We start from the raw sequence: 17,538 nt of genomic DNA on the forward strand, positions 1-17,538 counted from the left end.
ACGAATAATTCGGTTTTTAATGTATGATATGGAGGTGTCCCTCTCTTGGCACTTTGTAAAGCTAAAGCTACCCGTTTATATGTGGAAAATTGTGAGCAAATCATTTATTATTATTTTTATTATTAAATAATACAATAATTATTCAACATTACAAGTCATGATCTCTATATTAATCTTAATTTAATAACAATATTTGATTCATAAAAACTTATACAGTTAAATCAACTGTTAATGATTTCGATAAAGAAAACTATACATTAATACTGAAAACTTATCAAATGGTCTTTGGTTTAGCAGTATTCAGGCTATCAACAGAGGCCCATTTTCGTAGAGATCAATAATTTAAACTTCACCAAAGATGAGAAGAGCTTGTAAATTTCATTTGTTGTATATAAATATTATTTAATTAAAAATTAAATAAAAAATGTTCCAATTTTACGAAATCTAGAAGTATATAAATTTATTTCAAAGTAGGTAACATGATGAGGCATGAGGAGTGTCGTTTAGCGATTGTTATATAAAAATAAGGACTAACAATAGATTCTGCATTTTTTTAAATTATTAAAAAAAAAATATTTTATGTATTATTACTTTTAAATCTAATAATATAAAGGGGTTTTATTATTATTATTATTTAATAAATAAAAATTATTTATTCTAGGAAATTCAATTGCCATATATCTCATACATACATCTATAATTAAACGTGCACAATGTGTTCATAAATGGTAAGTTTAGGTCTAATTTTGTTATTTTATCTGGTGTTCATAATATGTTTTATAAGTTATATCAGAGATCTCATAGATTTAAAATGTATTCATAAATTATAATTTTTTTAAAATTATATTATGTTTGTAATTAAATTAAAAATAATAATATTTTGGTCAAATATGTATTTTGATATCTTGACTTCACTTGGTCAATAGTCATGGCTATTGGAGAAGTTGAATGGACATGGGATACCACATAGTTGGATTATATTATCTTAAACATTTTATTAAGTCATATAATGTTTTATTTAATAAATAATATTTGTTTATTTGATAAGATTTTGAAATATAAATTAAATATCTATTTTATTTAAAATAATATTTTTAAAGTTAGGTAGAAAAACAGAATAATATTGCATTTAGATTACAAATCAGATATAAGAGAAGAAGAAAAAGGTTTAACACAATCTGTATGCTATTGTTATCATTTAAGAAACTTTCTATAATCGCTATTTCCTGATGGTCCCGAAAAACGTAACATACACTTCATTTTTGACAAAGTTGTTTTTGTATTACTTATCCAACTTTAATAACCACTGATTTACTTTACGTTTCAATTACATTGACTTAAGTTTACAAACTTGTTTTTTGGTTTATTTTAATTTAACGCCACAAAATTTGTTCACCCCGACGTACACGGATCGTGTGTATCCTCTAACAAAAGATGAAGTTTAGAGGCGTGATGGTTCAATACCCAAAGAGGTTGGGCTTGTTTTTCAAGATTTATAAACACGTTCAAATTGATGAGGCAACAATAGTCGATGGAGGTTAGATTCGAGCCTCAAATGGATGGAAATGGAACCGGATTTCATTTCTCATTTGTTGCTAAGAAAGCATGGAAGAGAGATAACATATTCAGATGTTTTTGTTGCTTGTATGTCGGTTTTACGTTATATTTTTAGAAGTATGTGCATTTATTGCACAATTTTTATCTCTATTTAGTTCTTAATGTTTCATAAATCATGGTGAATATGAAAACCACAAATTCACTTAGCGTAGAATAGTATCTCAAGGGTGTTCTAGACAAAATGCAAAGAATAAGACGACTTTGTCCAAATACAAGACAGGTCCTGGGTTCGATCCTGGATCCTTCACTAATCTCAGCTGTTGAATAAGTCAAAAAAACGTCTCATCATATTGGTTTTCTTAGAAGCTGGTTTTGTGCGGGACCAGTTATGATTGTCGGTAATCAAATTTTTATAAAAAAAAAAACCCATTCATAATTAAAAAAGAAAGTATATCAAGGATAGGGGGCTTTCGGCTCATAGACCAAAAGGGGAAAGTTAAAACCCACCATAAACATCAACTCTTCTTAATAGGAAAATATTCAAAAAGTAGAAGATAAAGCCCCTGAAATGTTGTCTTAATAAAAATAAAATATTAAAAATAATTCAATAATAATTTAAAGAAATTTGTGTTTGAATCTTGTCCTAACTCACAATCTCAACCACAGTCACTGCTGCAAACACAAGGAAAAGAACACCTCCAACATATGCAATCACCTATACAATGTACCATTCAACATTAATGTTTTCAAATAACAAAAATCCAAATAATAAATTTAACAAATACCTCTTCTTGTAGGAGATGGATAAAGATATAAAATAGAAGCAAGAATATAAAAGATTTGGAGACGTTAAAGGAACGATGTTAAACGCTTCATCATTCAAATTAAACAGCGCAAATATGCTCTTTTAGGTCTCGTTAACGAATGACGGATAGGATGAGGGGTAACAAATCCAAACATGAATTCATTCAGGGATCAACACAAATTGCGTAAGTGCTGACTAAGAGGTTGTTTGGTTGGTTTTCCATTAAATCCTGTATGAATGAAGCTGTCTGTGTGTGGATTAAAACTGTCTAGCATAGATCGGGAAGGTTTTTGTTTGAAAGAATTTTTTTCATAGACTGAATGAGTGTGGTTTTATTTGGGAGGGACAGGTTTGGAAAAAAAACTTGGCTTTTTGCATAAAGCTCACCCCAAGAAACTAACTGAATCAACTACTTTATATATCATTAAGTCACTACTAAACGGTTATATATAGCTGACCAAATAAGCTGTGAGTCTCATTAAGCCGCTAACAAACAGGCCCTAAGTAAAAGTGTAATTTGGGTAAAAGGTTCGGTCAGGGTAGACATTGACTGAAGCACTAACCGAGTCATAAAACAACCCCTTAGTGGGTCAGCATCTTGGTCAGCATATTAGTTGTTCAGAGTATGATGTTAAACAACATCCCTTCTTAATTATTCCGACTAATTTTAGGACCTGAATTGTCATCTAACATAACACCTACCAGCAATATACAACTAAAAGGTCTGACAATTTTATCTCCACTGAATATAGTCCGTTGATAATCAAAGGATGTGACTTAAAAAACAAGTAGGCAAACATCAAGTTCCAGACTAGATGCATGTAATCTATTCTGTTTTTTGTTGTCTTTCTGACAGGAATATATGTGTCACTGTAACTTGCATTATATTTCTAATTACATCCAAACCATTATGGTCTTGGTTTCGGCAGTATTAGCATGAAGAGGAAACATTTGTCTGTGCTTTTACTACATCAATTACCATTTGGTTTCTTTTATCGCCTAGAGGAAGTGGCTTTCATTCCGTTTTGATGAATTTTACAGCGCAGGTTCTTGTTTATATACGTTCTGCTGTGTTTTATCATTTTTTCATGTTCTGATTGTTTTTATTGTCACATTGGAATGAGAATGTAAGGGTGTGGTTGGCTTCCAGTGAGAATGAAATTTATGGTGAGAAGGGATCTCCACCCCTGGATCACTCCTAATCGAAGAGAACCACTAGATCAATTCCCTTCTAAAGCGCAATTCATCGATTGTTTTGGATTAAAAGTGATCAAGGGTCCAAATCCCTTCTTACATTTCTCACCTTAACTCATATTCTTACACCAGCGGTGTTCTATTATAAGCACATATAATTATGTCGGTATGATCAAAGGTTTTATCTTATTTGTGACAACATGAGGACCGGCATTACTTTCCAAAAGTGCCATTGAAGAGAGAAAGTAAGTTCCAACATATATTGAAAAGAAAAGGTCAAAGTCCCAACACCCCCTCCAACATAGGGTAGATAGACAGTCAGACAGAGGTTGTCCAGAGTGTCGAGAGGGGGCTAGATGTTTATAGATTGCCTTGGAATGTCGAGTCCCTGGAGTGGTAGACCTAGGCTATGGTATCATGTAACAATATCTGGAACCCATTAGATTACTCTCCAAAAAAGCCAAGTGATTGAGGATAGAGGGTTCAAGTCTAGCTGATGTTGACTCCAACATTAATATATGAGAAAATGTAGATAATGTGTTGTTAAATGTTGTGGTACGGACACTTTTGATCAAGTTAAAATGACTAACCTTTTCGGATAAGAAAGTTCCCAGTAACGAGCCTCCAAGGACAGCCAGCTGAATGCAGCCATTAGAAACAAAAACTGGTTTCATTATATACAAAATATTCAAAGACTAAAGTTTCAAAAGAACAGAGAAAAGGTTCAAACAAAGAGAGAGCATCATGTACTTGCAACAAAGGACGGTATTGAGGGTAAATTAAATTTCAGCGTTGAAAAAGATCAACTTGTTACTTGTATTTTATCTAAAAGTTACTACACATTCCATTTCATGAAACCTGCACATAGTTTTATATCGCGTTTTAACAATTAGGGGCTGTTTGGTTGGTTTTAAGTCAAGTCTTATATGGATAAAGTTGTCTATGTGTATTAATTTGTCTGTATAGATCGGGAAGACTTTTGTTTGGGAGGGTTTTCCATAGATGGAAGGAGCATTGTTTTTAATTGGGAGGGACATGTTTGGAAAAAACTTGGCTTTCTGCATTACCCCCCCCCCCTTAGAAGCTTACTAAATAAGTCATTTTCTATATCATTCCACTACCAAACAGTCATGTATAGCTGACCAAATAAGCTGTGAGTCCCGTTATTAAGCTGCTAACAAAGTCAAATATCTAAAATGTTCTTTTAATAATGACAAAATAGAGCAATCTTGTGAACCTTAGTCAATTTCGACAACTTTTATAATAATGGCAATACGGGGATATGTAACTATAACTTGAGAACCTTTTACAACTGTTGCAATTTGAATTAAACAAAAGAAGCAGATATAAGAATCTTTCATGTCAATTACCAAAGTTGCCAGTCCATGACCAGCTAGTGCCCCTCCAATGACTCCAAGAGGTGAAGAGGCTGCAGCAAGAGCTGAACCAAGGCAAAAACTTAGTGTTATTACATGACTAAAAATAACATGAGCATTACCATACAAATTGCGAAGATTTTTTGTTTAACTCCGTAGTCTGTAAGTAATAATTTGAAACAAAATCTGAAGGACCGGTACTTACCAATTGTGGAAAAAAATGATTTATCACCCCATTCAGCTACAAATACTAAAAGGAAAGTGCTAATGATTGTGCTAGCCGCAGCCAAAATCCCAGCACCATTGCCAAAAACTTCAGACACAGCTATCTCAGCCTGGAACAATATAAGCAAATGTTGATAATTGTTTAACAAGGGTTGGGTTCCGGTGAGAATGAAAGTTATATTGAGATGGGTAAGAAGGGATCTTCACCCTTGGATCAATCTTAATCGAAGAGAACCACTAGATCAGCACTAATGAGATACACTAGATCAATTCCCTTCTAAAGCGCAACTCATGGGTTGTTTTGGGATTAAAAGTAATCAAGGGTCCAAATCCCTTCTTACACTTCTCACCTTAACTCCTATTCTCACACGATCCTTCGTCTGTCTAACAAAACTAGTATGTGTTTCAACTTAAATCCTATGCAAGTTCTTTAACTTTTTAAAACAAAATGTAAGACCATTTAACTTCTATCAGAGATGCTACAAATTGGAAGAAGTTTGCGTCAACATTTGTGACGCCCAACATTAAATATGAATCTGAAGAAATAACAGGTCTAAACTCAAAAATCAAAGAGTTATTATCTTTTTAATGGTATGAAGAAGGGTTGGTTTCAGTTGCAAACTTATGATCATTACCTCCTTCTGTTCTTCTTCTGCTTTAAGACCATCACCAGAGGAGGCATCAAGCAACGTTGAAACACCAAAATAAACCTACAATTGATTCAAATGAGATGTGTAATGCTAATCTCAACCACATCTAAAGCTTTACACTGTTAATCCCTTGAACTTGAGAAGTTTAATATGCACTGTTGTTAGGTGTTCCATCTAGATGGATATTGGTTTTACTATTTTACCAGAAGTGTATCTATATAAAAATAGATTTCACATATTACCAGAAGCAATGCTGCAGCAATATCATCAATTGGCAGGTCCATGTCACCGAATCTGGTATTCAAAATATTATATTAGGATGACAAAAATGAACTTATTTTACCATCTACTAGGGATTATTGAGAAGGGAAGAAAAATGATATTGTGAAGAGTAGACCTGAAGGGAAGGATTTCATCTACATAGTGAAAAGTTCTCCCAAGAACAACAGATATGATGGTCATTACCCTGATCAATAAACAAAATACAAGCATGTTACAACTTACAACTATTTACCTGTTTTAAGCATAGAGCAAGTATATATATTGTCACAAACTACATGATGAATGATCCAAAGTAATCACCCAAAGAACATTCATTTGATGAAAGAAGCATTTGCATGCCATTCATATGCGAAGCCGACAATTTTGAGAAGAAAATGATTTACACTAACATGCAAGTTCTCTAAGTTACTTGCATGTGGTAAATACTTTTGTAGGGCAAAATATATGCTTACCCTTAGTATCGTAATGTTTTAATGCAATTCAATCGTATATAAATGATACATTCGAGAAAGGCTGTATATAATTTACCCAAGTGCACCAAAAGTCCCCAAAAAGATAACTGCAGCAGAATTCCGAGCTGCTAAAAGTGCCTGCAAAATTGATGTGCAATAGCTTGTAATACAGCTTTGAATCTTATTTATTAGAAAATATTATAGTCTAGAAGAGAAGAAATGGTTAAAAAGATATACATTCACATGACTGTCAATAGTGTTACAGTGCCTGATTTTCTTTTATATAACAGTACATGATGGAAATGAACTAGTCAATCGGTTATGGAAAAGATCAACAGTCTATATTGGGAAGAGTTCAGTTACCGCAATGAAGAAGGTTTTGTCCCCTAGCTCAGAGAAGAATATTAGCAAGAATGCCTGGAAAAAAAGTTATGTCAATATTTGTTTGTAAAGAGTTCAGTTTCATGTATATGCGTGTTTTTGTATTGTGGAAGGCATCTATTCTCAGAGGATGGTGAACAAAAATGATAACAGCACACTAAAAGAAAAAATAACAGCAATAATAACTTATCATAAGTTTCAATTATGTCACGAGTTATAGGGAGATTATATTAACTGAAGCAAAACCTGTGCTTAAATCACTGAGATCTCCAAAAAATGAGCTAGACTGCAACAGATTAGCAACATCTGAACCAGCAAGGGCGCTTTGAGCATCTTGAAGAGTTAAAATCCCAAAGAACAGCAAAAACTTTAGGTAGCTATTCCGTGATGTATCAATAGATAAGTCCTTAGAAGGAAGTGACGTTTTTGCTGTCAACATATTTCTTGAATTTGATTTGCCCGAAGTACTGCATTCCCAATCCTCCACATTGTGGGCAAGTTTAGTTGGATCATTACCATCAGAACGAAATACCTTGAATTGAAATCCCCAAATACATGTCAGCATGTTAAACAAACACAAATCCTAGAAAAACAACATATTCCTCTTTGAAAACAGGATCTTGAATGTCATAAAAACACCATAAGATTCACTAGTTTGCACAAACTACCTCAAAAGATGATCCACGTTGGTCTTATACATGTAAGAGAATACATATAAACAGAAAATGTAGGATCCAAAACTTGCTTAAGAAGAGACTAACATTCATATGGTATCTTGAGTGCTGAAATTGCCTGAACCGCCTATCATGTAATTTGATACAATGTTGCCTGCAAGAGATGAGATTCTTGTGATTTGTATGCTACTTCAATCTAGCTCAAAAATGTACTTATTGGCTTTCTAAATCAAATGGTATCAAAATTGCCATGCAGTCTTCAGAATTTTGGAAAATTTTCTGATAATATTAAAGGCTTAACATAGACAAGGTAACTAGATGATCCAGATGTTGAGTTCCTGGAAAAATCCTGATCAATATTTGATTTGAAAAGTAGGGAGCATGTAAATATGATTTTAGCGATGTTCTTCTTTCTTCCTAAAAAAGGGAAGACTGTTATTTATCATCTCGATAAATTCGTTACTTGTTTCTGTAATAACTAACTTTAGGGTGAAAAATATTGTAACTTCAAGAAATACTTGTCCATTTTCTTTTGATCCACTATGAAGAACTACATACTCCAGGTTAAAATTGTAGCAATATTCATTTTGGGATCCATGGATACTGAATACTCATTTTGCAAACTTCAAGCTAAGAAGACAGATTTTGCTCATTACTACAATTATTGAAATTATAACTATCCATAAGATCCTCTATTTTGGGCACACATTTGATTAAACATCAAATATGGATATCAAATTAGTGTAAATTCAAATGATTTTTTCCTGAAAATCGAGAGGAACAAACTACATTTCTAATTTTGGACCAAAAAACGACATGGAATTCCTGATTCACTCATTACCGATCAACTATCTTTTCTGGAGAACACCAACTTTAAAATTTTCTAGAAAGACTTTGGAAAGCACAACACAAGGGTGAAATTGTGGAACTCAAACACGATTACACGAACACTAATTCATAGTTAATTTTAGGCGTCAGCTCGAAACATAAACCCTTGCATCTCCAATTCTAAAAACATACAAAACCTACCATTCAGAAAATGCATTATGCATTAACATCAATCATCGATTTGATAACTAATTACGAAACAAACATCGCATACAATGTTCATGATTCATGAACTCGAGCAAAGAAAAGTTCATAACAGAAACAATTCGAAACTATAAACATACCTGAAGAAAACGCGAGATTGAGAGGTATGAACAGACGAAACATTAGAATCCAGAAAACATCGAAAGAATTTCGAAGGTTTAGAAGAAGAAGAAGATGATGATGATGATGATGATGATTGAGTCGAAAGCGACGCCATCCTCCTCATGGAAAACACGCTCTCTGATGAACAGAGAGTCGTCATGCTTCCCATTTCCACACAGTTTCACCTCTACAATATGTGTGTGTGGATCACCTTCCTTTTAATTGGCTCCAATTTGTTCTGGATAAGCAAAACGAAAGTGAGGCCGTTACTTTCCCACCTCCATTTTTTTTATCCAACTCCTCCTTGTACATTACGCATAAAAAATGGTACCTTAAAAACGATATATAAAAGGGAAAGTTCACACCGATTTACTATATTATCTTCGTATAATTATTTAACAAATTAATTTAAAAAAATAAATTACATAAAAATAAAATATATTTTATTTAAATTCCTATTTAGAAAAATTATAATTTTAAAAGCTTCATTTGATAACTAAAATTTAATAATTCATCTTTAGAAATTTTTTTGTTTAAAAACTTAATAATTTTTTTCTTGATAGTTTGCAATTTATCGTTATTTTTATCCCTAGGTTAATTCTTATCTTTAAATACAAGGGACAAAAACAATAAATAGTTGTAAACCACAGGGACAGAAACAATAATAAATTATAAATAGCGAAAACCATAAGGTCAAAAAAAGGTTATTTAATTTAATTATTGTACTTTTGGTTTTCAGCCCGATGGGCTACGGTTATATTTTGGGCCAGGCCAGCATATTAGACTTGTCGAATGTTGGGCCTTTATGGTATATTATTGAAGTATAAAGATGGTTAAAATGGGGTGGGTCCAAATCAATCCGAGTCTCAATTTGCCTTTTAGTAATTGGTTCTCATCTCGACCAATATACCAAGGCCCGTTTTCCATGTTCTGTGACATGTCCCATGCTGGGCCCAAATAAAATTACTTTCAACGATATCATAAACACAATTTGCATATCCTTATGGTGCGTTTGGTTTGCAGGATTGTTTATGATGGATTTGGATTCCCAGGAGGGATTTGGATTCCATGGGATTTGGATTGGATTGGATTTTAAATCCATTCCTGTGTTTGATTTGCATGATTTGGATTGGATTTGAAATCCATTCCTGCGTTTGGTTTGTAGGATTTGGATTTGGATTGAGAACAAAAATTCTAGGTAAGCAATGCCAGCAAGATCATGGACAACTATTCATGGAGACATAAACCCACAAAGTATTTTGAGCTCAAGATCAACCAAAATGCAATATATATATATATATATATATATATATATATCATTGAAAAATTTAACCTAATATGTCAAAATAGTTGTTGTTAGAATAGGGTATTCAAACATATATACAATATATATATACACACCCACACATAATGAAGCTGGTTAGGTCGGCAGCTTCGTGAAGAACTAAATCAAGAAAAGGGGACATGATTAGGGTTTAAAAGGGATTTACCTGCTGCTTGATGGGAGAAGGCAGCGAAGAGGAAGTGTTTATCGGCGGCAGCTTCGCAAGGGGACGGGACGCGACGACCACCATGGGAGACAGCGACAGAGACGGTGAGCGACGACCACCGTGGGAGACGACGATGGAGACGGTGAGCGACGACCACCGTGGGAGACGGCGACGGAGACGGTGAGCGACGATGGTGAGCGATGACGGTTTGGAGGAGTCGATGGTAAGCTGGGAGAAGATGGAGACAGTGAGCATTGGAGGAGGCAATGAGAAGATGGAGACGGTAATAGGGGAAAAAAGAAATCCCACAGAATGGATTTCAAATCTCGTCTATTTTGAAAGGATTCTCAAATCCAGTGTTGGTGGGATTTTAAATGAATCCCAGGTTTTCAAATCCTACCATTCCTACAAACCAAACGCAGGATTGGATTGGATTTTAAATCCAAATCCCTCCAAATCCCTTCAATTCCAGCAAACCAAACACGCCCTTAGTATGATCTATATACCTCCTTTGAGACATCTAACGAGTTGAACTTGCCTCCATCACCGACTTCCCTGGCATGAACCCAGACTGATTCTCTATCAATCTTGTTTTTTGGCTTCTTGTTGAACGCTGGACAACGTTCTAACTGCGTGACTAAGTATATTTGGTCAACGATATCCTATAACTCCACTGTTCTGGAGATTTAGGAGGTTAAATATCGTAAAAGTTGAAAAGTGAGAATGAATATAATTTATGTATATAAACAGTATGTAATTAAAGTCAAACAAAAATAAAGTGATCGACAGTATTATAAAACTAATTTTTAACGATTTTATTAAAAATAAAATCTAAAATTTATTCTTAATAAAAATAGTTTTATTTGGCAAAATGAACTACTTTTGACGATATTATTAGATAAATTTTGGACTTCAATTTATTTTCAATCATAACAAACGAAAATATATGAACAATTTCATATTATTATTATTTATAAAATCTGAATTATAATGTTTTCTTATATATATATATACTAGAAGGGTACTCATACAATGCATCGAGACACATTTTTATTTCAATGTTCCGTCTTATTTTTTGTCCATGTCGATATAATATTATTTTATGTGATTTTGAGAAAAACGATAATGTTTTTATTTTTGAATAAAATATAAATTTGAATATATCATATAAAATTTGTAAAAAATATATCAATATTAGTATCAAATTAATTATTTAAAAGTTCTTGTTTATATATTTTTTTCTTAATCCAAATTTTTTATTGTAAATTAATTTAACTTAATTTAGGTTTAATAATATTTTTTTATAAAGACAATAATTCAGTATTATGTTAGAATTCAATAATTATCATAATTATATTTTAGATTTTTTATATTTTAAAATGAGATGTTTATCCTTTATTTAATTATGTTTATCCGCAGTTAGTTACACAAATTCAAACATAAAACTTTAATAAGTTGTACTTATGCACAATTTACTTGTAATATTGAATTTTAAGTAATATGCGTTAATAAACAGTACTCCGTGTATAAAAAATGGTTTTTAAGAGTTTTTGTCAAATATTTTATAATATAATGTGTGTGTGTATATATATATATATATGTCTTAAATATTCAAGTTTTAGGGGTTGTTTGGCAGTTGCTGAATAGTTTGGTACAAGATGATTAAGAGGCTCTCATAATGTAGTGTAAAATAAAATATAATTGTTTGGTAATTATTTACAATGAAATTAAAGAGCTAGATGATTAAGGAATGCCTAAGATCCAAGATCATTTAAAAGGTTTTAAACCCATTAAAAAATAAACTTTTTTTTTTCTATCAAACAAAATTCTCATAAATTTTAATTATTTTTTTAAGTATTTATTAAACATTAATAAAACTCGACTTTAAAAGAAATTATTTAAATACGAATCTTGTCTTAAATCATGTGCACGTGTTGAAAGTAGTGGGTTACATGTTGGAAGCAGAACCTTTAATTTTTGGAATGATTAATCTCACATTTTGACCAAATTTTCAAGTTTTCGGCTTATTACAAAATAAATAAATTTAGCTATCATCTGATAAATTTATATATTGTGATAACCGTAAAAAATTAGGTATGATTTTAAATGATCATTTTTAACCTCAAACTCACTCATAAATCACACTTGATATGAAAATTAATCGGTACATCTCATTTTAATATATACATTTTTATGCTTCTCATATTAACTCACCTGGTTGATACTCTGCATCCCACTTGGTGAAGTACAACCATGCTTTTTGTGTAGTAAGAACCAATATAAAATTAATTACTTAATTTAAAGGTTGGGCAATTCTGAAGTAACATATTTGTGACCACAAGCTAGTGGCTTGAAAGCAAGTCTTGGCTCACCAAATTTTCTTGCAAAATATGATATTATAATGTTATAGTTCTGACATTAAACGTGCTATCATTATATGTATTTTGGGGATAAATGTGTTTTTATATATGGGTTGGGTTTCAATAAGAATGAGAAGCTATGATTCGAAGTGTAAGAAGAGATCTCTATCTTTGGATTAATATTAATTGAATGTCAAGTAATGAGGTGCACCAAGATGCACCAGATCAATTTTCTTCTAAAACGTAATTCATGGGTGGACATGAAATCAAAAGTTCAAATTTTTTTCTTGCGTTTCTCAACATAACTTTCCTTTTCACATGATCCGTTGCCTTTATATATTGTTAAATATACATATACCTATTAATTTATTCACATGCACATCAATATCAAGACCTATATTTTACATTCTCAATGCATAAATTGACTCAATTCTGACATGATGGACATCTCACGGTTAGAGATGCATAAAATTGGTCTAGGATTGACTTCATGATTGGAACATGGTTCGTCTATGGCTTGGAAAACATAAACGAAAGTCTTAACTGGTCCCTATTGGTGGATTCAGATTTATTTTGAATGTACTAGAAGGGTACTCGCGTAATATAATGAGATATATCTCGATTTTAAATGTTTTGTTTTATTCTATCCATTGCCGATATTATAACACGGTTTTATGTGGTTTTGTGAAAAATGATAATGTTTTTATTTTTGAATAAAAATATAAATTTGAAGATATCTTAGAATTTAAAAAATATATATCGATATTAGTATCAAATTAATTATTTAAAAGTTCTTGTTTTGTTGTGTAATTTCTTTAATCCAATTTTTTATTATAATTTAATTTAAAGTTAACGAAGTAATTTATTTTTGATTTAATAATATAATTTTCTATTCTGTTAGAACACAATGATTATCCTAATTACATTTAAGATTTTTTATATTTAAAATGAAATGTTTATCCAGTATTTGATTATGTTATTTTGCAGTTAGTTACACGAATTTAAGCAAAGAACTTTAATAAGTTGTACTTATACATTATTTACTTGTAATCTTTGATTTTAAATAATATGCATCAATAAATAATATTTTATGTATAAAAATTGGTTTTTAAAAGTTTTTATCAAATACTTTATAATATAATATAGATTTTATACATAAACATGCATATATATATATATATATATATATATATATAGGGGCCTATTCAAGGGAGAACTGAGTTGTTTGTGGTAACTGTGAGAACCAATATTAACCACAAATCAATAGATAAATTAGGAAATTTATAAATTTGGTAATTTTAAATTAAAATCTTAATGCAATTATATTTTTGGTATTTTAAAACTCTCCTCCCTCCTCTCTTCTCTCTCCGGCCACCGTTCTCCGGCCTCCGGCCATCGTCCTCCGGTGATACCACTATGATACCACTGTGATACCTAAAAATATTGACTATGTTAAACAAAAGATACATTGTGATACCTAATCATATATAAGATGCATAGTGATACCACTGTGTTACATCTTCGATCGACCACACAAACGACATCAATGTGATACCCAAGCACATATATGATGCATTGTGATACCATTGTAGTATCACCGGAGGACAGTGGCCGGCGAGAGAAGAGAGGAGGGAGGAAAGTTTTAAAATACCAAAAATATCCTTGCATTAATATTTTAATTCAAAATTGCCAAAATTATAAATTTCCTAATTTATCTATTGATTTGTGGTTAATATTGGTTCTCACAATTACAACAAACTAATTAATTCTCATTTGATTAGTCCTATATATATATATATATATATATATATATATATAGAAAGAGGGGGAGGGGGGGGACCAAGTACAAACCTTGCAAATGCTACAAACCTTATTATAAATATTATCAAAAAATTCAAAAACCCAGTTGAACGAGCCTTACAAGACCTTGAATGGTTTAGGGTTTTAGCCTTAACCGTTTTATTTTCTTCCGAACCCAAAATTATGTAACCACCGTTCACAATCGTGAATTCGAAACAAATTGGAATCCAATTAGCCACTATAGGAATATATGTTTCTTGTGTCTTAATGATCACAAATAATGTACTGCATGTTTCCATGAGAGGAAAAACCCAACATCTTCTTTCCAAACCAACATGTCCAGTTGCAGGGGTCCCCTCTCTATAAAATGATTTCCACATTTAGGAATTTTCATTTTTAAGCAAACTTTTACTTTAATCATACTCTCCGTCTAAAAAAATACGTCTCTAGTTTCAAAAATAAATAATTAAATTCTCAAATTTACTTTCAATTAAACACGTTACGGTACGAGCTGACGATAACCATGCATCATATGTGTCGTCGGCTCCCCTGTCATCAGGTCACCAACTTCCTTGACCTTCCGGCACTGAGCAGGCGTCATCCCCCATACATGGTATTACGACTTTACGGAGACCTGTGTTTTTGGTAGATATCTAAAGTTTTTATTTTTAGATACTTTAAATATACAAATATTTAAGAGTTATAAGAGAGAGAGAGAGAGAGAAATTAACTAAGGGTAAATTTGTCTTTTGGTTGATTAAAAAATATAATTATTATCTATGTCTAAAATTGTGTGTCATTATATGTATTTTTAGGATGGAGGGAGTGCAAACATTCCTTTGTATTCATGTATTGTTTGACAATCATAAACTAACTTATTTTTTGATTTATTGCAGAAACCCTGTTTGAATGGACATAAGATGACATATTGAAAGTAGTCGAAACATACCGTTTCATAAGCTTTATTTTTTTATTTTTTTGCATTTTTCTTCCAAATGCTCCCTTAATATTTTATGCGAATGACAAAAATAACTTTCCCCTCTATAAAGAAAAACCCATGCATATTCCCTGCACTTTTAGAGGACGTTTTGTTTGATGGAATTGTTTTAAGGGATTTGGAATTGAATTGAATTCCATTATTTACAAAAAAAAGTTATATATAATTATAAAAATAATTAAATTATTTTTTTATTAATTGATTATTACAAAACAAATGTTTTAACATATTTTAAACCATTATTACATACAAATCCTACGAAATTCCATGAAATACCAATCAACCCCATGAGATTTCAAAATCCTATGTTTTTATTTTGAAGTAAATAATATTTATTTACGGCAAATATAATAAATAAACTCACACACTTTCCTCATATTTGGTGAGATTTGAACCCCTGACCTTCTAGGAGGCCAAAGACTATGATTCCGCTAGGCCAAATACCCATTGGTTTCAAAATCCAATATTTGAGGGATTTTAAATCCAGAAAATCCTTCAAACCAAACATGAAATTGAAATGGAATTAAAATGGAATTCAATTCCAAATACTTTCAAATGCACTACAATTCTACAAACCAAACGAGACTTTAAAGTTTTGATTTAAATGTTTTGTTATATAGCACGTAACAAAATTCAACTTGCAGTTGAGTGCTCTTAGTGGTCCCAGCTAATTTTCTCATAATTTATATCTCATGTTTATACGATACACAAAAATAAAATTTTAATACGAAACAGTATAATTATACAACATATCGTTTTCAAAACGTTCAACAATTTTCGTGTCATGTTTTTTCATTACAACGTTAAATTAGCGTGTATTATGCAGTTACCAGCAACCAATGTTCGTCACCGATCTAATTTTCATAACCTTTTGTCTAAGGATTAGGACAGTTAAAACAACTACTACCATGAAAGAACACCACCCTTTGTGATTTATGGTATATTAATCCTTGTGTCTTTTGAGTATTACTAAGTATCTAATTGACATGAGGCATGACGTAGCAACAAGGTCAAGTCTCAAGTCTTACGAGTTATGATGAGGTCACGACATTTTTCAAGACATGTCTTGAAACAGAAATATATATATATATATATATATATATATGTGTGTGTGTGTGTGTGTGTGTGTATGCAAATAATCGTTTGAGAATGAAAGTTATGGTAAGAAGCGTAAGTAGAGATCTGAACTATTAATCACTTTTAATTTCATGTCTACCATGAATTGTCATTTAGAAGGGATTGGTCTGGTGCATCTTAATGCACCTTATTAATGTTGACATTCAGTTATGATTGATCCAATGGTGAAAATCTCTTCTTACGTTTCTCATCATAACTTTCATTCTCAACGGAACCCAACCATATATATATATATATATATATATATATATATACTATTAAGCAAATTTAGCAAAAATCTTAAAATACTAAATTACCAAGATACCCTTTATATTACCCTTACTTTTTCATTTTTTCACTTTTTCACTTTTTCACCTCCTCCTCTCCCCACATACACTCACCCTCTCATCGTATTTTTTTTTAATTTTTAATTTTAATTTTACACTTTATACCCCTATAATTAGTTAATTAATTTACTTTACGTCCTTTATTTTTAAATGTTTTATTTTAAACCTTTATCAAATTTACATACATAATCGTATATCAATTAAAACATGTTTAAAAAATACATTTTTATTWTAACAAGTTACACCATTATAATCGTCTCGTTAATATCTTCGAAATGAGTCCAATATTGAATAGTTTTTGACTTAATTATATTATTATATATTATATATACTGTGAAAAAATAATTTTAATATTTACGATTTATATTTTTATAGTTATTTATTTATATATATACTATATATTTTGGGGTTAAAATGTCCAAATTGCACTGTATAATATGTTCTTGAGTTTTTTTGAAATATATATATATATATACATGTATTAATTCAACCTTAATCTGAGTTTCTGGACAAAAAAGAGGGTAAACAGTTGAAATTTTATTCTAAAACCCATCTTTTTTGGTCTTTTCATGGCTTATGATCTGTCAAATTTGTAGTTTTCTTTATTGGTTTTGAGTGTTTATCTTAAAACTCAAGTT

General features: G+C 31.3%; 1 protein-coding gene across 1 annotated transcript; it reads right to left on the bottom strand.

The window, feature by feature from the left end:
• Positions 1 to 2,069: 2,069 nt before the first annotated feature.
• On the bottom strand, positions 2,070 to 8,988 carry LOC112527424 (GDT1-like protein 1, chloroplastic). Its single transcript, XM_025138086.1, has 12 exons — positions 8,769 to 8,988; positions 7,684 to 7,750; positions 7,158 to 7,454; positions 6,905 to 6,958; positions 6,618 to 6,679; positions 6,205 to 6,273; positions 6,050 to 6,101; positions 5,793 to 5,867; positions 5,138 to 5,267; positions 4,927 to 4,997; positions 4,147 to 4,194; positions 2,070 to 2,272 (listed from the first exon to the last, which is right to left on the bottom strand). Exons 1-12 carry the CDS (start codon positions 8,957 to 8,959, stop codon positions 2,201 to 2,203), a joined length of 1,188 nt encoding a protein of 395 aa, XP_024993854.1. The 5' UTR covers positions 8,960 to 8,988; the 3' UTR covers positions 2,070 to 2,200.
• Between the last annotated feature and the right edge of the window lie 8,550 nt (positions 8,989 to 17,538).

The sequence above is a fragment of the Cynara cardunculus genome (assembly GCF_001531365.2).
Source record: "Cynara cardunculus var. scolymus isolate 2C chromosome LG 15, CcrdV1, whole genome shotgun sequence".
In the NCBI taxonomy this organism is placed as follows: domain Eukaryota; kingdom Viridiplantae; phylum Streptophyta; class Magnoliopsida; order Asterales; family Asteraceae; genus Cynara; species Cynara cardunculus.